This window comes from Nymphaea colorata, chromosome 5 (assembly GCF_008831285.2).
Source record: "Nymphaea colorata isolate Beijing-Zhang1983 chromosome 5, ASM883128v2, whole genome shotgun sequence".
In the NCBI taxonomy this organism is placed as follows: domain Eukaryota; kingdom Viridiplantae; phylum Streptophyta; class Magnoliopsida; order Nymphaeales; family Nymphaeaceae; genus Nymphaea; species Nymphaea colorata.
This window is the reverse complement of record NC_045142.1, coordinates 1,528,704-1,549,043: the sequence shown is the minus strand read 5'-3', so window position 1 is coordinate 1,549,043 and position 20,340 is coordinate 1,528,704. Positions and strand designations below refer to the sequence as shown.

Below are 20,340 nucleotides of genomic sequence, written 5' to 3'. Positions count from 1 at the left end.
AGCTACGGTACTCTAGAGAGCAGCCACTTGGACCTACCAATTCCTCCAACAGCAGAATCAGCAGCTATGAGCCGCCTGTGTAAACATCGGCCAACAGCAGGAGCCAACAGAAACACACAAACATCAGCCTCCACCGAACTCCCCAATTCAAAAGACCCCAATTATTAACCCATAGAATCCATGCCAATTATGGACACACCAGAATTCCCAGGCACTGACAAGTGACAAATCCACAAAGGCATTATTGCTTTCCATAAGTTGCTCTATATCTAGTGCTCCAGCAACAAGAAAAACGAAAAAGATAGAAGATTTTTTTGTTATATATCTCAAGTGAGTCAAAAGAGTACAGGGAAGAAAGCACCATAGCTATTGAGAAGTATAAAAGCCAAACCCCACCCCCATCAGTAAAGACCATCAAATTAAGGGATTTGATAGCTTCCCTAAGAAAAGAACAAGAACCAACAACCCATAACAGAAGAAGGATTGACTACAAAATTATACAAAAACATGAAAAAATTGAGGCACAATGAGAGAGCGAAAGAGAGGGAGAGGTTGGCTATCCAGTGATGGAGGAAGGATCTGATCTCTTGATCATGGAATCCATTTCCATCTCCTTCTGCCTCAGCAGTAAGGACATCCTCTCGTTATCGAGCCTCATCCTTTCGTTATCGAGCTTCATCCTCTCGAACTCCCTCTCCTTCTTCCTGCTGTACTTCTGCCACTTGAACCGCTGCTGCTCTAGCTCGAATGCTCTGCACTGGTAGCTCACCCTCTGCTCCTCCAGCATCACAGCCCGGCTCCTGATCCACTGCCTCTGCTCCCACGCCGTCTTTCCCCCATCCTGAAACACTCTCGCCATCTCCGAATTGAGCTGCTGCTGCATTGGCGAAAAGGATAACATGCTACCACGATCACCACCACCTCTTCTTCGCGGCCTCTTTCTCGACAATCCTTTGCTTTCGTCGTCTTCTCCGGCGTCATTATCGTCCCCGTAACCAACCTCATCATCATCTTCATCATCGTCCTCATCATCGTCGTCGTCATCGTCGTAATCCTCCCCATTATCGCCCTCAACCTCCTTGTTGGGCGCACCCGCGCCGCCAGAATCTTGCAGGAAACGTTGCTCTTGGGGCCTAGACATTGACTGTTGTTGCTGCTGCTGCTGGGGAGGTATCAGAGGGGCATCGGCCTCGCAAGATTGGTGGCCACCAGCGCAGCTGCTGTGGTAGGCACACATCTCCCTGAAGAACAGATGCTTCGAATTGAGGAGCTTCCTCACCTCGTCCTTCATCTTCGGCGAGATGTGATCCATCGTTTCGAGGAGGCTCGGAGTCTCCACGACTCTGCAAGCCGTTCCCTTCCCGACGATGTCGATCACCCTCTTGTACCTCTTGTTGAGGTCATTGAACTTGTCCTCGCATTGCTGAGGGGAGACTCTATATCCCTTCTCCAACATCGCCCTCGACACAGACTTCCACTTCCCCTTCTTCTGCAACAGACCCCCGCCGCCGCCACTGCTTCCCCCACCACCAAGAACCTTCTTCTTTCCTGCCTCCCCGCCGACGTCCAGCCCAGCGCCATCGTCTCCGACGAAGAACACGACCATTATGAGCAGCCTAACCATGTCATCGGTCCACTTCATCCTCTGCCACATAGACCCTCTTTTCCCGTTCTGCGCGTCGCCGGCCCCGTTGCCATCTTCGGCAGCGTAGCCGCTGGCGGCCTCGTCGTCGTCGCTGAACGAGACCTGCTGCTTGCTGGTGGTGGTGGTGGTGGTGGTGGCGGTGGCGGCCTTGGAAGCGATGGCCATCCCGTACGGGTGCCTCTGCTGCTGCTGCTGTTGATGAGAGTGGTGGTCTGCGCCGGAGTCGTGGATGAGGGAAGAGGCAAAGGGGGATATCTGGTGCTGCTGCGGCGGCTGCTGCTGGAGGTGGTGGCGGGGATGCTGCTGGTGCAGGGGCATCTCCAGGCCTAACATTCCCGGGAGCATCGGCCCCGACATCCCTCCATTGCTTTCCATTCCTTTCCTTCCTCCCCTCTTCTCTCCTGTCCTCTCCCCCTCTGTACAAACTTATCAGAGAATCAATCCCCAAGACTTCTACTTCAAATCCTCTCTTCACATGGTAATGCTCTACCCTTCAACTTCAACTTGGGTGCCCCAAAATCGACACCTCCAGTAATCGAGAGAAAAATACAGAGAGAAGCTCTCACATATAAGAATGAAACCAGAAGAGGGTCAAGAGTTTGATCTTTCTCATCCTCTGTGAGAGGAAGAGATAGAAAGATAGATCCTTTTCGGTTGCTGCCCATGGTTTTGCGCCGAGGACATGTCCACAGAAACGCAAAACAGGATGAAACCAAAACCATCGTCCGTCTTTGAACGGGATGGACTTTTCCTGCTTCCTCCCCCATTTTATTCGCAATTGAAAAATCGCCACCCCAGTTTTTCTCAGTTCACGAAGTCGCCCCCACATTTGCAATTTCTTATTTTCCGCGACTTTTACTTCATGTTTCCCGGGTACAGATCTTAACTAGGATGAATTTATTTAAACTAAACATTGATAAGCTGTTTCGAATCTAAGTGCAAGTAGTATAATCTCGTAACTAAACCAAATTGATGGTAAATCGACTTCATTACCGGATGATTCAACGGTAATTATTTTGAAAAATATTTTAATTCTCTAAAAAACCTCCCGATCATATCTTACAAAAAAGCATTTATGTTCCTGTAATCTCCAGCTCTAATCAGGGTCATAACCTTTTACATAATTATTTTGTTTGTTTTGGCTAATTGTAGCTCTATCAATATAAAAATATGCGGCTCATACAAAGAATCACACGTTCCAAGTTCGTATCATAAAGAATCTCATCTCATTCTTGGGACATAAGTTAGTATAGATTTAAAAAATATTTTGAAAACGACACAGACATGAACATATCAATGCACGTAAGACGAGCATGAAAATGTCAATACCCAATAAATCATGGGAGTAAAGACGAAGAAAACCTAAACAAAAAGCATCGAACTCCATCCGGTTGGTTTTGGTTGGCTGATTCGGACCGTACCACCACCCACCCTTTTCCCACGCCACCCTTCTCTCTCCCCTTGTTTTCTCAATCCAAGGCACCCAATATTTATGCCATAAAATATTAAATATCTAGACCACTATGTCGCCATCCTTACACATTTATATACTACCCATTCCAAATCATACCCCTTTATAGGTTGGTATTAGCAAGATATTTTTCAGCAAATATTTTATCATATCGTATTATATTACATATATATGTGAACACCATTCAACAATAAATAAATAAATAACAAACCAGTAATTAGAAAATAAAAAGTTCTTAAAAATGTACAACTTTTTTTCAACATTTATCTACACCAAAGCATTTTCCAGCAGGTTTCTAGCAAACAGGGGCACTTTCCGGCTGCCGTATGATTTCAATTGTCGCCTGTTTTTTACTCACAACCCACAAGCTCGAATAGAAAAAAGGAAAAAAAAAATCATTATTATTGCCCGTTGTTTTGTTGAATTTTCTTTTTAGTGAATCCGCGGTTTCATGAAATTTGGGAGTTGAATTTACCGAATTCCACCTTCTTTGCACTGTTTTTCCGATATTTGGGGAAAACAACTTGCATGTGGTTTTATTTTTTCTTGGGAAATGAAAATCATATTCTTTTCATGGAAATCGACTCTCATTTATATACTATCCATTTTTATAAGTTTAGAAGAAGCTATCAAAAGAGAGCAACAAAATATATAGATGGTCTTGTCCCCTTGTTCATTTTCACTTAACATAGTAACTTTCTCAGATTCATGTTCATCTTCCACTTGGAAAACAAAAAAACTCAAGAACAATTTACTGGGAAATGTATGAAACTATAACATTTTATAACTTTTTTTCTGTTATACAAAGCTCCAATAAGTAGAAGTCAAAAGCCGAGTGCGTGCTGAAGGATATATATATTTGAATTATCAAAAACAATATTTCTAAGAAAAATTAGAGAAGATACATTATATGGAAATGGTTTTCTTGCACATTGTATGTGGAGATGAAAAGAAAAACGATGTGATTTATAACTATTTTACACACATGCATGCCGTTTAAAATGAATGAAAGGATGACCAAAGTTGTATGGTTTAACAACATTGCATCGTACTCATTTGATCTTAAAGCTTGCACTTTAGTCATGAAAGGTTTAACGCCTCTCTTCCTAATAATACTGTTTAAAAGTGCTCATCAAACATTTTTTGAACTTTGGATTTTTGGATCTAACAATGCAAATTGGATAAATAGATATGCTTCTTTTTTACCACTAGAAAATATGATATGCAAATTTGTATTTTTCGTTTTCTTTTTTAATATTGCTATCCAAAGACATGTCTCCGATATTTTTCTGTTTGCTCATTGGTAGTCGATATGACTTGATAAAAGTACTAATAATGTACATCCCTAGTAGAACAATTAACATCTCTCAAATATAATTTGTTTTTTAGGAAAGCTAAGACATCACAAGGCATCTCAGAAATAAGAATAATTTGATCGCTTCTCTGTATTTTATTTATCTTCTTTGAAAAAGAAACGGGAGAGTCGACCCTCTTTTCCTCTGTGGTCTCACTCTCTCCCCAGAAGGTGAATCCACCGAGTCCAGTGAGTCGAAGGATATCGTGTTTTCAGGTAAGAAAACTTCCTCTGTTTCTCTTGTTCTTGTTGTTGTGCTTGCTCTTGTTCTTCTTTGCACTCCTCCTTTGATGGTAGTCTCCTGGAACGAGTCGTTTGATTACGGGTTACGAAGCTGTGCCCTAATTTTTGCATGTTTTGGGAAGGCTCGATTTTCTAGTTTTAGTTCTTCTGCACGGAGTTCATGGACGCACCCAATTATGCCAAAAAAGAAATGTTGGGATTTTGTAGAAGGGAGTGGAATTCGTTTCAGTATTGTAACTTGCCCTACTTGTTCTCATGATCGATGCACCACGATTACCCTACCTGAGGATGTTTCGGATACACCCACGTAAGGGTAGTGGGATATATTGGGATGTTTCATTATAGGGATATTTCATCGTAGGTCTGTACCGGCGTTTGCGAACTCATTCAAGCTTGCCGATCATGTGGTTGAAGTTCAAAGTTCCTCTTCAAGATCATATTACACCTGTTTCAATTCGAATTGTAGGTTTTGATTTCCTTGTGTTGACCTGTAACACTCCCTGAGTATATCTTCTTGTTTCTGTTTCTTGGCGGAGCTTCAACTTGATCATGTTAACTGTGTCTACAGACTACAATCTGTTGAAAAGGTCTAGGGATGCATTAGACGGCTTTTCTGAGTGTATGTTGCTTAGTTATGCTCTTTTATAGGCAATGGTTGATGAAAATTTGATAAATGAAAGGAACAAAGCAGGTGGATGGCTTCCTCCTTTATGTATATGTTATTTTTTTCCATTTCTCGTTACATGTTTTAGTTAAGTTTTTAGGAATTAAGATGGTGCATATGGTGCTTTTATAGGCAACCATTTCAAGTCGATGGAGAAGTTATAGATACATAGTTACTACTAGATGTAAGTCAATCCCTTTCATTTTTTCACCTTAAATACTATCTGATATTGCAAGATCTCTCCAAAAGATTGCTCTTAAGGGATACCTATCTCACTTGAGCTTAACCATTCATGACTGTTTCAAAGTTTTCGAATGTTATTCAAGGAGAAATGTGTGCATTGTCTTGGGAAGTGATTAGCATAGAAAAAGGAAAAACCCATATACTGTATCGAAGGTGAGATGATCTTATAGAATATATGATTATCTCAGTTCTGTGGAAATAAAAATGGGATTGAGAAATGTGAAGCTGCTTCATGACAATTGGATGGAAACAAATAGAAGGCTCTGTTTTTTCATAGTGATGGCTACGGTTGAGAGGGAGAAGAACCATAATGTGTGGAATAAATTTCTGGGATCAGTAAAATGCGCCTGTGGTTTGAAAACTTTCATCTTTTGTTTTCTTCATGTATTGCAGGACTGCAGAGAAGATCTTGCATGTCTTGTCTATTACTTTGTTGAACTGCCGAGTTCAAGGACAAGATCTTTTACACACACGAGGGAGAATGTTGCATTGGTTTGAAAATTTGAAGCAAATCAGACCTTAGAATGGTTATTTTTACACGATGATGTAAATAGTTTAGTTGACAGATTCTGTATAGGTTTTGCTGTGCTCCAAGATAGATGAAGATAACTTTGGTCAAAGACTTCTACAAACTGAAAGTGATAAAGCACGCCTATCTTAGGATCTTTATTCCTGTGTATAGGCATCGATGTAGCTAGCTTTTCTTGTATTTGTATATTAGTTACTTTGAAGTACCTTGTGAAATAGATTTGTTGGAACTTAATGGAGAAAGTACCATAAAGAGTGGCAGATACACAAAACTGTGATTTTTGTTACTTATTAGTTCCATAACACTAATTTCAGAATGCTTAAAATAAGAAATTGGTGTGTGGTGCTTGCTTCGAAGCTACTTTGATGAATGAAAAATGATTTCTGAAGGAAGATTGGACACCACATGAGTAGAGTACTTTTGTCTTTTACCTCTTTTAGTGCTGTTCTACTGATCTTTCCTGCCATTAGTGTTTATTTTATAATGGTTTTGGCAACTAACTCTAGTTTTCTTATTCTCTATTCTGATTGTGTTGCTAAAAAAATTGAAGAAGACTAAAATAAGACGCTGATTTATACCTACACAAAAGATAGCATTTGTACCATATCTTAGGGGATCAGACAGATCATAAAGATGCTTTGGTAATTCACCAGCTTCCCTGGAGGGTTTGCATCAAGTTGTTGAAAGATCACTGTGCTTCTTGCCTCATATTCGTATGGTATTGGTCACAAGTCTGGCTGATTGCAGAAAAATTTCGCTCTTGTAGTGGATTTCCTTTTCTAAATATGTTATTTCTTGTATAAGATGGCACTACTAGTAAGTGTTCTAACACGTCTTTATGCAAGGTAGCACAGGTTTCTTATTGATTGGAAGGATGGTAGATGCTATTGATTTAACTGGTGATGGAGGCGTCACAAAAATGGTCTTGCGATCAGCCAAACCTGGTGCGCTAGCACCATCTGAGGACCTTCCTCTTGTTGATGGTATGTAATGTTTTGGAGCTCTCGTGTTTTTCGCCTTAGCATCGTGATAGATGAATCTAGCCATGATATCCTCCAGAAGGCAGTTGTTTACTCATAATGGATGTTAAAGAGGTACTAGTGTGGCACTTAGTAACACTGATGTGGAGTCCTCTACTAGGAAGAGTACGATAAGGTCATGCAAAAAGGGAGTGGCATGAAAGTGGAATGTAGTGTAACGTGTTAAAAGTGATATGCGCACTTGACATTGTCTGTGTGTGTCTCTATGTGTGTGGGGTTTTGTGGGGGAGGGTTAGAGAGAGAGAGAGAGATGTGAAAAGTTTGTATCATCATTTAGCACCTTAGCATGAAATGAAACAGAGCCAGATTACTAATAGATGAACACTGAGCAGGTTGTGAAACAATATTAGTATATTATACCATTACAGAAGATGATGCCGTTGCAATAGAGCTAGGAGGCCACCGATGCTCTGTCCCAAAGATGTGCGTGTGTTATGTGCATTCCCTGACTAATGAAGCTGAAACTGATCTTGAACATAGTGCACTATGAAGGCGTCCTGGCTGAAACTGGTGAAGTTTTTGATACTACGCGTGAAGACAACACCATTTTCTCCTTCGAGCTTGGCAGGGGTGCAGTCATCAAGGCTTGGGACATCGCTTTAAAAACCATGAAGGTGAACCCAATGTTATTTGAGTATTAGTTTCCTTCTTTTCCTTTAAACATTCTGTGAAATTCCTTCTCCTTGCTGCTCAAGGTTGGGGAGCTTGCAAAGATCACATGTCAGCCAGAATATGCATATGGGATTGCTGGCTCTCCCCCAGATATTCCACCAAAGTAAGACTTAGCATTCTTTGGTTTGCAGTTTGTGTTTACTGTACCTTTTCTAGTTGGATTTCTCATCAGCTGTTGCCTTGTTATGAGTATGCAGTGCAACCCTCATATTTGAGGTTGAGTTGGTTGCTTGTCGTCCTCACAAGGGCTTGACTCCGAGCACAGTTTCCGAGCAAAAGGCTAAGCTAGAGTACGTATTTGCTTCTAATAGTAACTCGTGAGATTGTCTGCGTGGAAGCCCCACACTCAAAGCGGCAAAATGGAGTGGTTATTGCGCCGGGGGGGGGGGTGCTGATCTTTATGCATTTGGATGAATTCTGAAGATTACAACACCTCTCGGTTTTCCTATAATTTTGAGCATTTTCGAAAAACTCTCTTTTCGATAATTTTGAGCATTTATCAGAAACCTTTGGTCGATCTACTTTGGGGGAATAGAACTCTGTTGTTGCTGTTCTGGATACTAAATATTTTATTGAAGATACACCATTAAAGCCTTCTGTTTCATTTAAGTGACCCCAAATTTAGTTTAGAAATTCCAAACTAGCTTAGCGTTTGCTTTTCACGAAGTACTTTTCTTTGTTTTGAGCTTAGTCACTTGATATAGAGCTTGCTTGTAACTTGCTCATTAATGCCAGGGAACTGAAAAAACAAAGGGAAATGGCAGCATCTGCTAAAGAGGAAGAGAAGAAGCGAAGAGAAGAAGCAAAAGCTGCAGCAGCTGCTCGAGTGCAGGCCAAGATGGAAGCCAAAAAAGGTCAAGGAAGAGGGAAAGGGAAAGCAAAATAGTTACTTCATATGTACCCAATGATACTGGTTTCGCACATTATCAAGTTAAATATGAAATTACACATTTCTGAGTTTACATGTGTTATTTGTCAACTTATATTCCCAAAATAATCAAAGCCAGTCATGTCATATTGCGGTGACATATACTACATGGGCTCTTTAACATAACAAAACATATACAAGAAGGCCATCCTAAAGCATCAGTGAAGAAAAGTACTGCTCAAACTCTTGATCAATAGTTGGTTTCCTCTCGGATTGTTGACTGTCTGCATCCACAACAGGAGCTCCATTGGTAATATGCTAAAAAACTAAAAATTACTGCATCGAGAGGAAAGGAAGAAAAAGAGATTCACCTTTGTCGGCATTCCACCCTCCACCCTGGAGTAGATAGAAAGGGGAAAATGGATCATCAATATGCAGAAAGGCATCATCAACTGCATTGTGGGATTCTGCAAGGGCAACTAAATCTGCATAGTTTATATCCAACCCTAACAGATTATCATCTTCTGTATATGGAAATTCAGACTGGTATTTCGAGGACTCTTCCAAATTTTCAGTGATTATTTGTGTATCAAGGATGTCCCCAGAATTCAATCTTTTCGGTTCGGCCTTTGGTTCTTTACTTGAAGATGCTATTTCTCCTGTTTTCCTCTTCATGGTTCTGCAAGCCGGTGAATGTGCAGTGCTCCTGAAAGTGCTTCTGCTGCAGTTTTCAGGGCAGGTAGTTGTCTCCTCAGCTTCACCTTGTATGTCGAAAGATATGGTGGCCTCGTACTCCCCCATAAAACTGTTGCTTCCACTGCAGGACCCTGTGTCTTCTGGTCTTACCACCGCTTTGGAACATCCCCCTGCAGTCCATGAAGATGATGTATAATTGCATGAAACGACTTTTGGACTATAACCCTTTGTTTTGGGCATAAGGTTATTTTTGTGAATGCCAACCACGGATTCAACGCTTTCTGGTCCATAGTTCCAACGTTCATTTTTGCATCTGTCAGAGGATTGAACTAAGCATTTGAGTTTTGGCAATGGCACAGCCAATTCCAGATCCTCCAACTTCCTTTTCTTGTTCCATTCCGCAGCAAGAAGAGGACATGATAAACCATTGACAGCTACACTGAAATATTGGAAGGAAACACTGTCATTAGGCTGGCTTTCTCAGGCATGCAGTGTGGTTTTGCATGATACAAAAAAGCACCAAAAGAAAGAAATCGAAATTGCAGCTTGGAATGCTGGAAGTGTAATATTGTGTTCCAAAGTGACTATGTTCTATGCAAGCTGTTCTGGTTTCTACTCCACCAATGACCATACTTCATAGGAGAAATGGGACGATAGTTGCATTTTGTAGCGTACCATGTTTCTACCTGTCTTTTATCGAACTTCATATTGTATCTTCAATACAAAGCACATGCACATGAAAAGAAAGATTAATGGACAAAATATCTCTTCCACGTTTGCTTTCCCTCTAATTGATATCTGCTACAATAATGCACCTGAACGCTGAAAAAATTAATCCCCCACAGAATGGACCACCTTGAATAAACCATAAAATGCATAAGCTAACCAAAAATATCCAGGAAGTATGTGCAGGAGCTACAGAAAGTATGGACCTCCACTGAGATACAGAACACACTTAGCGTTATAATTTGACTGGTTGGCCGTAGAAAACTGAGAGTACTAATATACATGCTAACAGTAATAATAGCAAAAGGATACAAACGTAGACAAATAATTTGTCAGCAACTATTACAACTTTGAAAGCTGACGTTCTGGTTGATAGTTTAATACTACACATACAACGTACCAAAAGATATTTATTTATGTATTTTTATGACAGTTAATTCTTACCAGGGCGACTTACATGCCGTTCTTCAAGCATCTCAATCATGTTCGATGGACCGGGTATCTGGACATGCAAACCACGTAGACCAACTACCCCACTGCCGTGAGTAATCAGTAGCTAGGATAATAATATAATGCATCGACATTTATTTTGTACTAACTGGTGAAGCTAAAAAGGATTGAAACAATCAGCTGAAATGGGAAACACTTGCTGCATCATGAGGATGGCCTTTACTCCTTGAGTTTTGTTCTAAACACCTCATTATCTACTAAGTAGCATTCAGACCAAACGACTCATTAGGGTCTGTTTGGCAACATTCTGTTACTGTTCCATGAATATGCCTTAAAAGGAGCAGATTCATAGAACATTAACATTCATGAAACACTTGCTAGTGTTACATGAATCCGGTCCATTTTTTGGAGCAAATTCATGGGGCAGTGACAGTGCTACTGTTGCCAAACGGCCCTTATAATCTGACTATGTGCCTCTGTCTCTAACTAAAACTCCGTCCAAGCAAATCTTAGAGAAGCATAAATTTTTACAAGGCATTAACGTAAGCAGGAAAACGTAAGAAAACCTACATGAATAGGGATGTTATGAACCGTTGGCAGCATATGATAACCACCATAAACTACCAAGATGCGAAATTCTTGTTGCCAACATCCCAGAGTCTGGATGGTTAGTAACTTAGTATAACCTTCGAATCAAATTCTTATATCCTCCCCCTACCCGGAGGTTGTCCATTAAAACCTATCACAGAGGCAACCAAAGACATTTAGATGAGGCCTATTTGATTCGTAATATTGCAATCCATACGCCAGGTGCAGCATTCTCATACACGGCATTGACATTTCAGAACACAATGGGAAGGTCCGACTAGATCCAACAAATCCCATTTAACAGCCTCAAAAAAAAATTTAGACCACCTTCAAGCCCTCAATGCCAGCACTAAGATCAAGCTGAACACAATTGCAACCACATGTTGCGCCTCATTATTTCGCGCTTCTGATGAAATCTTGGAGGCAGGATAGTTCTTTTCAGCTATCGTTGTAATGAAAATTGTTCAATTTTTGAAGACAAAGTCTCCTACCTACACCATCATCAGAGATTCAAAATCAACAAACACAATTTATGCCCAAATCACAAATTTTCTCACTAGGTTACTTGATTTTCCCATGACACACAGGGGTGAACGTTACAAACGATTAAGGAGCAACCCAAAAGATAACATATTACCATTTGATGGAATTTTCCTACATGATGGAAGAACGAAAAAAAAAAAAAAACACAGGGAAAGCAGTGAAAAACCAGAAGATTTATCGCAGTAACACCCATCATAATGCAGAATACCAAAATCAGAACTCAAAGGAAAACCCCAAACGATCAACCAAGAGGATATCCACGGGACGCCGGTGGAAATCGATAACCTCCCATGGAAATCAAACAAAAGATTCAAGGGAAAAGTACCATTAAGGAACTAAATTTACCGGAGACCTCTCCTTACTCCAGCATGCATAATAAACAAGTAAATCGACAAAACAAACATGTGAGCATAGAATCAACCTGAAAACCTCATCTGGGTTGTCGTTCTTTTCCATGAATCTTGTCACCACCAAAAGACCAAGAATCGACTCTTACTCTTCTCAAGTCACCTAATCATCCTTCCGCTCCGCAAGGGATGGTTGGTTCACCTCTTATCGATTAAAGGTCCCCTAACTGAGTGTCAATTTGCCCTTTCGTGGATGAGCACAACTGCTGCTTATCATTGGATGAATGACAAATTTGCACTACAAAGGCAACTCTAGGACAGAAATAGACACATCGTACTCAGAGGAAGGTTTGACCATTGGCTAACAAAATTTAACTCGCAACTTTCCCGTTGTTCGCGGATAATGTTTATATCACGCCATTTGGCCAGCTAAAAATATATTACTGGAAGCTTATAATATATATTTCTTAAGCAACATTATGAGATACAATATGATCAATTGCCCAAAAATAGGAATACTATATGGAGATGAAATCTCTCTCTCTCTCTCTCTCTCTCTCTCTCTTTCTCTCTCTCTCTCTCTCTCTATATATATATATATATATTAGGACCTTCTAAAGTTTGTTTAGAGTGATAATAAATGAGCTGATGTCCAAGTTTTTGAAGAACAAGAACGTATTGCAGTGCTAAAAGAAAGACCAGCTTGTATTGTCAATGTCGATAGCCTCCTGCGCGCTTTTTTCTTAATCTAATTTCCCTGCACCCACAGAAGGCAAGAATATAGTCAATACGAGCATGTGAGTGATATTCAGACAATGAGCATGTGAGTGATATTCAGACAATGCACACATGGTTGACACAACCCCTCAGATGAAATTTGCCTTCCAGCACAGTGGAGGCATCAAGTTCATTAGTCATACCATTACTTGCTTAGAGAGTATACGAACATTACTTCCATGAACTATGATTAAGATGATGTATTCTAGAACTTAGATTCCTATTGAACAGGAGATTCAAGGACAATATCTGCATCTGGTTCATGTTTAGTCAACATGTAAGTGGCAAGTTTCATTAATTTTTAGTGAAATATGTACAAAACATGGTTAATTTCTTTCATTTATTTAAGTGTAGACTACATTGGAAACATGAAGTTAAATGAAAGAACTTAAACATAAAAATATGTTTTTTTATATCACCAACATCCTTCATACCTCAACCTCCTCTTTCTATTGCCCGTTGCCTGAGGAAATCTCGGATGAGTCTCTCTGCTCTAGCGAACAGTTCGTCCGCTTCTTCTACCTCCTCTTCCACCCAAGTGTGATCACTAGAAATGGTTGGAATCTCTATCTCACCATCTCCTTCTTCTACCTCCTCTTCCACCCAAGTGTGATCACTAGAAATGGTTGGAATCTCTATCTCACCATCTCCTTCTTCTTTGTTGTCTCCTGTAAACGACAGCAAAAGTCATAGTAAGCATAAAGAATTTTGTTAATAAAAATCAACTAAAACAAATTATATAGTGAAGCTGAATGATAATAAGAGAAAATGATATACCGTGGGGTTTGCCGCCAATGCAGAGGTGGCACAATGCAAGAAAGAGGGCAAGCACCACAATGACCAAGGTTATGGCGCAGACTAGAAGCACGAAAAGAGTCATGTGTCCCATTCTGTCGTAGTGTAGAAGCACACCAAGAGCCAGTTTTCCCATTCTGTAAGAAACAAGTAAAGTGGTTTAAAATATATAATAAATACTTATTAAAAAAAAAAAAGAGTTTGCAAGCTAAAATTTTCTTTTAAAAGTTTCTTCGTGCGTTTGATGGCCAGGAAAAACACTATTCATTGGGTTTTTTTTTTTTCTTTTCTGTACGGTTTCAACCAGCGTTATCAAACACTGGAAACTTTCACTCGCTCAAAATTGATTTCCAGGGTAAATTTACCCTGGCAAAAAAGTCGACCCGTGAGGGTCCGACCTTTTTCTGACGATTTTTTTGTTGCCCGTTAGTGCTTCTTCCATCGTATTCCTCTTCCATAATCAATAAGGTTGTGGGCAACAGTGATACTTGGTTGCGGGAAAAATGTTCATGTTTTAGTAACCTCAAAACAACCTCAGAAGATTAACTAATAGATAAGTTACATAAGAGAAATTCGAGTGACAAATTTTACCATTAACTGAGTGACTAAACTGCTACACTGGCATGACAGTCAGTTATTGACTATTACCACTCAACCTGTTCACTTACACATTCAGCTGTCAAAAAAGAAACACTGATACGAAAATGAAGATTTCAAAATGTGCACATAACTTGATACTCTTAGGATTAGAAACCAACCATAATTAAATAGGCCATACTATTGCAAGTTTGCAGCCTTAAAATCCAATATTTTGGTTATTGAGAAACATGCATAATGTCAGGAGATCGTCAAAAACAGGAAGCTAGATTGATTGGAAGGAAAAGGAGCTAAATGCCAAGGCAGAAACGGCTGATGCTTCACAAGAAGCTGTCAGCAATGCTGAGTCCAGGATACAAGGAGCTAGAGATTCAGCTGCAGCGGTGTATGACTGATAAAAATGATCTTGAATTGAAATTAGAAGAGGTGCAATGAGGATAATATCAGAATGATGAGTACGTGCATTTGACTAACTGGTGATTCTTTGGTTTTCTAAGCAAACTTCCACTCAATGAAAGGAGCCATTCTGTTGACAGAGACAAACCATTGCATTTTATCATTGGTTAGTGCATCTTCAATTTTAACTTGTATTTATTGTTAAGGCTTCTTATTTGTAAAGGAATTAGTGTCAATGATTGTCAACTTTTCAAAAAGCAATTAGGAATTACTACTTTAAATTGGGAATCCTTGACATGCTTAACCACATGCTTATCTGCACATTTGTGTCTGAACTCTGAAGATGCATGGACATATGGCCTTTTCCTTGTATGCATGGACATATAGACTGGATTCAGTTCCTGTCAGGGGCACATACATATCTGGTCCCTGATGCATGTACTTGTCCTAAATAACCTGATCTGAGTTCTAAGAAAATTTCTCAACTAAAGAATTGAATTGATCGGCAGGTTTATTGTCTTAGAGCAGAAAAAAAATGACATGAGATCCATATCAACACAAATGTTTGGGTGAATTCCTCAGATAAAATAGAATGAGCAGAAACTCAACTAGAGAAGCACATAATTTAAGTTTACATAGATTTAGGTTAAAGCTAAATCGTCAACAAAATGAGAAGAAATGCGGTTAATGAGCAATCTGGAGAAATGTCATATGAACCCGTCATTTGCTTCAAAAGTGAGGTCTTCTTAGGGATGGTAGTGTTTTTTTTTTTTTTTTTCTTCTGGCGATGCTCTCTGAGGATTGGCAGTCCCCCTCCATAAGGTCTCCAAGCCTAGTGCATCTCGGCACGATTGGGTAGCCTTTTATGTCCTTTTCTCTTTGAATCATCTTCAAGAGACAACATATCTCAACTGTAATGCAGCAAAGTCCTATGACCGAGTCGGGCAAGAGAGCGAGAGAAGGCAAGTCGGAGCCGAGGGAAATAGCGGGAGAGAGGGGAAGACAGGGAGAGAGAGAAACAGAGCGAGAGGAACAATTTGATGATGCTCACTTATCGGCACAGGTGGAGCATCAAACGCACTCTAACTTAACATTTTACATAAATATACGAAGAACTTGCCCGTAATTAATATCCACTAATATTGTCCTATTACAAGATACATGTCTAGCCCTTAATTAATTAGGGCACCAACAGCATATCCAGGATTAGCGAAAGGAAAAAACAAAAAGAACTTGCGTACAACAACCAAAGTCCTCAACAAACAGAGGAGATCAAAAGGTACGAGAAGTTGTTCGGTTAATGACTTTATAATCGTTCCCCAAAACAGATTCCAGCTTACATTCCACATTCAAAACCTGGACCCTGCGATTGGAACTCTATTGAGTGTAGACTTTGAAATCCATGCGGACCTAGCAGCTTTTAGAGATCACAAAGAAGATGGTTTTGATTAAACATGTAAAGCTAATTAAGAAGTGGAGGTAAGCCATGAAGATTACAGTCGGTCACATTTGACCGATAGGGAGGGATGATTGGATCATCGTTCCGCTTGATTTCATCAACCAGGAAATCGAATGACCTGCTCTTGTTTTGATAAGCTGCCTCCAACACTTCCATGAAATAGAAAATGTAGTAATAGGTTGCATGCTCCCAAAATATTCCTGAAGCCTGTCAGAGTCGTTGCCCTACTCGACGCTGGTGTTATGGCATGGGCCAATGCCTTCACAAGAATATCCGTGAAGTTTTGGATGAAGCTCATGCTATCTCTCGCCACAGTAACCACGCCCTCGATCTTACCACTTGAATGCCACCAACGATTATACTGGTTATCCGGGTACCTGCACCCAATGCAAGAACTGAAGTTAAAGTACTATTTTTTTTTTTTACTCCTCTTTGTCCCACGTACTCTGACCCGTATATCTGTTTTCTTTTCTTTTCACAGCCATCTTTTCTACCTTGAAATCGGCCAATCTCATTGAAGAAAATGAATTGAAAATACGGACGTTTGGACTTAGAGAGCTATGGTTGCAGTGTCCATAGTGTGTCAAATTTCCCTGTTGGTAAATGGGAGTGAGGGCCATTTGGTACCACTTGAATGCCACCAACGATCATAATAGTTATCCGGGTATCTGCAGCCAAAGCAACAACTGAAGTTAAAGTAATCTTTTTTTTCTCCTCTTTGTCCCACGTACTCTTTGACCTGTATATCTATTTTCTTTACCTTTCACAGCCATCTTTTCTACCTTAAAATCGGTCAATCTCATTGAACAAAATGAATTGAAAATAAGGATGTTTGGACTTAGAGAGCTATGGTTGTAGTGTCCATAATGTGCCAAATTTCCCTGTTGGTAAATGGGAGTGAGGGCCATTTGGTACCACTTGAATGCCACCAACGATCATAATGGTTATCCGGGTACCCTGCAGCCAATGCAAGAACTGAAGTTAAAGTACTTTTTTTTCTTAACTCCTCTTTGTCCCACGTACTCTTTGACCTGTATACTATTCTTTTTTCTTTTCACAGCCATCTTTTCTACCTTAAAATCGGTCAATCTCATTGAAGAAAATGAATTGAAAATAAGGATGTTTGGACTTAGAGAGATATGGTTGTAGTGTCCATAGTGTCAAGGCAAAAGAATCTTTTTCTTTTCGCTGAGTCAGAGCTGATTCAATAGCTGCCTCTTCTTCCTAAGAAGGATTTCCCTGTTGGTTAATGGGAGTGAGGGCCATTTGGTTTTTCTTAAGAGATCACCCCCTTTCTCCAGGGAGAATGAGAGTTGGTGGGTGCAACAGATATGCACTCAAAAATAAAGAGAGAAGGGGGAAGTTGAGGTGTTTTTGGATGATTTTCAGAAAGGAAAATCTTTTTTGGACTTTAACTTTTTCACTACCTTTTTCTATTCTTATAGGGTGCTCCCCTTTCTAGTGACCGGGGTATTCTGGTCATTATAACCAGATTTGCTTTCTTCATACTTGAAAATGAAAAGCAAGCAAGAAATAACAGAAGAAAAGAAGAAAAAATATATGAGGATGAACATGGTGGAAAGAAGCAAAAAAAAAAAAAAAAAAAACCTATGTACGTTTCAAATGTATAAAGCAACTATCACTTTGACAGTGGAAAGTCTATTGTTGCAATTTACATACAAGGACAAATAAATGCATGAAGCAGCAATTATAAACAATATCCATCTTGGCGATCCTGAATATACCTTAAAAATGAAAAGCAAGCAAGAAATAACAGAAGAAAAGAAGAAAAAATATATGAGGATGAACATGGTGGTAAGAAGCAAAATAAAAAAAATCTAAGTACGTTTCAAATTTATAAAGCAACTATCGCTTTGACAGTGGAAAGTCTATTGTTGCAATTTACATACAAGGACAAATAAATGCATGAAGCAGCAATTATAAACAATATCCAGCATGGCGATCCTGAATATACCTTGAAAATGAACAAACAGGCAGAGTTCAGTCCAGAAGTCAATGTGCTCAACCTGCCAATGCAGATGGTCGACAGGCAATCAACTAACAATGCTCAGTTCCAGAATTTGAAAAGAATAACATAGATGCCATCTTATGCCAAAAGTAATATTTCAGAGCAGTAAACAAGGATGATTGCAGTGCTTCCCCTTTGAATTCCACAAGCATCTGAATCGCATACTCAATAAAAAATAAATCTATTATTCAGTAGGTCAACAGAAGGCCTAATCAAACATGGTCGGCAGTGCAAAGACAGAATCTAATGTCTGTGGGACAACTAAAGAAGTGAGAAGGACGTAAGGTGAAGATGAATGTTCCTTACTTTGCCGTATTTCTGGGAGAGGTCTTGCATACAAAATTCATAAAGAAAAAGCAACCAGCTACAGAAAACTAAACCAGAGGAATTTGCCTTATGCTATGTTGCAAGGTGCAGGTGAAGAAAACTGTTAAATTAAGAAAATTAATCTCTTCGGAGGTAACCGTCAGTTGCTGGTATTGGGAAACCCTAGGAGGCAGTCTATAAAAGCTCAGCTTATCATTTGCTTAGCGTTAATCGTAAGATTAGCCAAGCCTGCGCCTCCTAGAAGCAAACCCTAAATCTGTTATTTCTTCTGCTTCCTCCTCTTCTTCTCTATCTCTTATAGGTGTTGTCTCTTGATGCTCATCTTGGGGAGCCACTGGTGATTTGCTGCGCAGACGAAGGGCTGATCATAGGTATTGTTCCGCTGCTAAAATTCCATCATTGGTATCAGAGACATATCTGTCGAATTCAGGTAAGTGAAATTCGAATAATGTGGTGCCTGTCAACACCATACTACCTGTGTATGCATGTGTATCCGATGAAGGGATTCCACTTTGGTGCAGTTGGAAATTACCATCACTTGGACTTAGAATAGTACTGTATGGTATGTAATTATGCCACAGCTGATTAACTAAAAAATTCTCATAATATTCAAGACCCTGACCGTAGGTGTTTGAATCCATTTCTCGCTTGCATTTCACAACTATTGGAACTTTTAAGTCACATGCACCAGTCTCATAATTGTGAATTTCTCTGCAAGGGAAATCTGTACCTAAATTAACCAAAATTTTACTGCCTCAGAAGGGCTGAGAAACACATCGGTATTCAATTTCACATAAACAGGTAAACAGGAAAACTATCCCCCGAAAGAAAATTTGCACACTTAGTCTGCATGTGTTGGATAGGAAACTATTTCTTCTTTGAAGAGTGAGGTAGTGAGTATGATGTTATAATGCACTATTCAGTTTCCCTTTTGCCTGGAATATGCTCATGGTCCTCGGCAGATTCAAGAGTCGAAACCTCAGTTGAAGCGTGGTTTTTCTCAAGTATAATATGGCGAACTTGAAAAATACTGAAAAGAATGGTAAATTTTTAAAAGTAAAAAAAAAACTAAAAATGAGGGAAAATAAAATAAGTGAGAAACTAATAACACGAACATCAAAAGATAAGTAGATTTACAATAAATAAAAAATAGAAAAAAAAACTGTTTTGCATTAAAAAATGAAAAAAGTGCTTTAAAAACTTGCTTTTTTAGTTTAAGTAGTTTTTTTTAAAAAACTCATTTTTTTTAAGTTTTAAGTGGCAATTTAATTTATCGCGTTTTTTCAGGTTTTAAAAAAAAAACGTGTTTTTTGTGACTACGACTTGAAGGCAAAAATTGAAGATTGAGGTCAGGAATCTTGTCTCCTTGCTATGTTTCCCGGACTGATAATCTGTTTGTTTCAAAAAAAGCTGGTGGTGTTTGTCTGCGAGAAGTATACTGCAATGACTTCAGACATATGAAAGTTCTCATTAATTTTGAAGGATTTAAGTCTAACATTAGTACTTAGTTGACATCACAACCTACGCTTTTTTTCAGCAACAAATAACTCTTGGTGCTGGAGATAACCCGGTGAGCTGGGATTTAGTTTACCCAAATCCGAACGCAGCGCAGAGAGAGGGAGCACCCGGAGGCCGGAGTAGCGCAGAGAGAGGGAGAGATTAGAGAAAGTGAGGGGTGAAATATATCCTCTGTTTTGCTTTTTTCCTGGTTAACGGTTGAGATTCCTACATGTGAGGAAGATTACGCAGTTCGGGACTCGACCTAGGGCTCATGCTACATAGAGAAAGAGCAGTGGAGGCGGCGTAAACGATTTGTGCATCAAAAATTGCAATGATGAATCAAGAGATGAACAAATAAGAGAGAGAGAGAGAGAGAGAGGA

The 20,340-nt window shown here is 39.6% G+C and overlaps 4 protein-coding genes across 53 annotated transcripts in view; 1 reads left to right on the top strand and 3 right to left on the bottom strand.

Annotated features, from left to right (window-relative positions):
- Positions 1–300: 300 nt before the first annotated feature.
- On the bottom strand, positions 301–2,328 carry LOC116253989 (trihelix transcription factor GTL1-like). The gene has a single exon (XM_031629000.2). The coding sequence runs from the start codon at positions 2,018–2,020 to the stop codon at positions 557–559; it is 1,464 nt and encodes a 487-aa protein (XP_031484860.1). The 5' UTR covers positions 2,021–2,328; the 3' UTR covers positions 301–556.
- Positions 2,329–4,531: 2,203 nt separating this feature from the next.
- LOC116254430 (peptidyl-prolyl cis-trans isomerase FKBP20-1) lies at positions 4,532–8,823 on the top strand. 3 transcript variants are annotated; one of them, XM_031629814.2, is made up of 6 exons: positions 4,532–4,686; positions 7,004–7,132; positions 7,670–7,803; positions 7,885–7,964; positions 8,059–8,151; positions 8,597–8,823. In XM_031629814.2, exons 2-6 carry the CDS (start codon positions 7,024–7,026, stop codon positions 8,745–8,747), a joined length of 567 nt encoding a protein of 188 aa, XP_031485674.1. In that variant the 5' UTR covers positions 4,532–4,686; positions 7,004–7,023; the 3' UTR covers positions 8,748–8,823. The 3 variants fall into 3 exon arrangements, with proteins under 3 accessions (XP_031485674.1, XP_031485676.1, XP_031485675.1); XM_031629816.2 differs by having other exon boundaries at positions 4,541–4,686; positions 6,995–7,132; XM_031629815.2 differs by having other exon boundaries at positions 4,550–4,686; positions 6,999–7,132.
- On the bottom strand, positions 8,758–12,322 carry LOC116254429 (uncharacterized). The gene is made up of 3 exons (XM_031629812.2): positions 12,154–12,322; positions 9,101–9,864; positions 8,758–9,013 (listed from the first exon to the last, which is right to left on the bottom strand). The coding sequence occupies exons 1-3, from the start codon at positions 12,186–12,188 to the stop codon at positions 8,940–8,942; spliced, it is 873 nt and encodes a 290-aa protein (XP_031485672.1). The 5' UTR covers positions 12,189–12,322; the 3' UTR covers positions 8,758–8,939.
- A 3,428-nt stretch (positions 12,323–15,750) lies between these two features.
- LOC116253929 (uncharacterized) overlaps positions 15,751–20,340 on the bottom strand; it is an 80,367-nt gene continuing 75,777 nt past the window's right edge. For 28 of the 48 annotated variants that reach the window (XR_007573402.1, XR_007573415.1, XR_007573418.1 and 25 more), the window contains one exon: positions 15,751–17,060. Coding sequence is in view for 9 of the 48 variants with exons in the window: in XM_050077834.1 (XP_049933791.1) it covers positions 16,942–17,060 (119 nt within the window). In the remaining 39 variants the exon portion in view is untranslated. Of the gene's footprint in view, positions 17,061–18,078; positions 18,131–20,340 lie in introns of all 48 variants that reach the window. The other 20 variants (XR_007573414.1, XR_007573417.1, XR_007573420.1 and 17 more) reach the window with 13 other exon arrangements.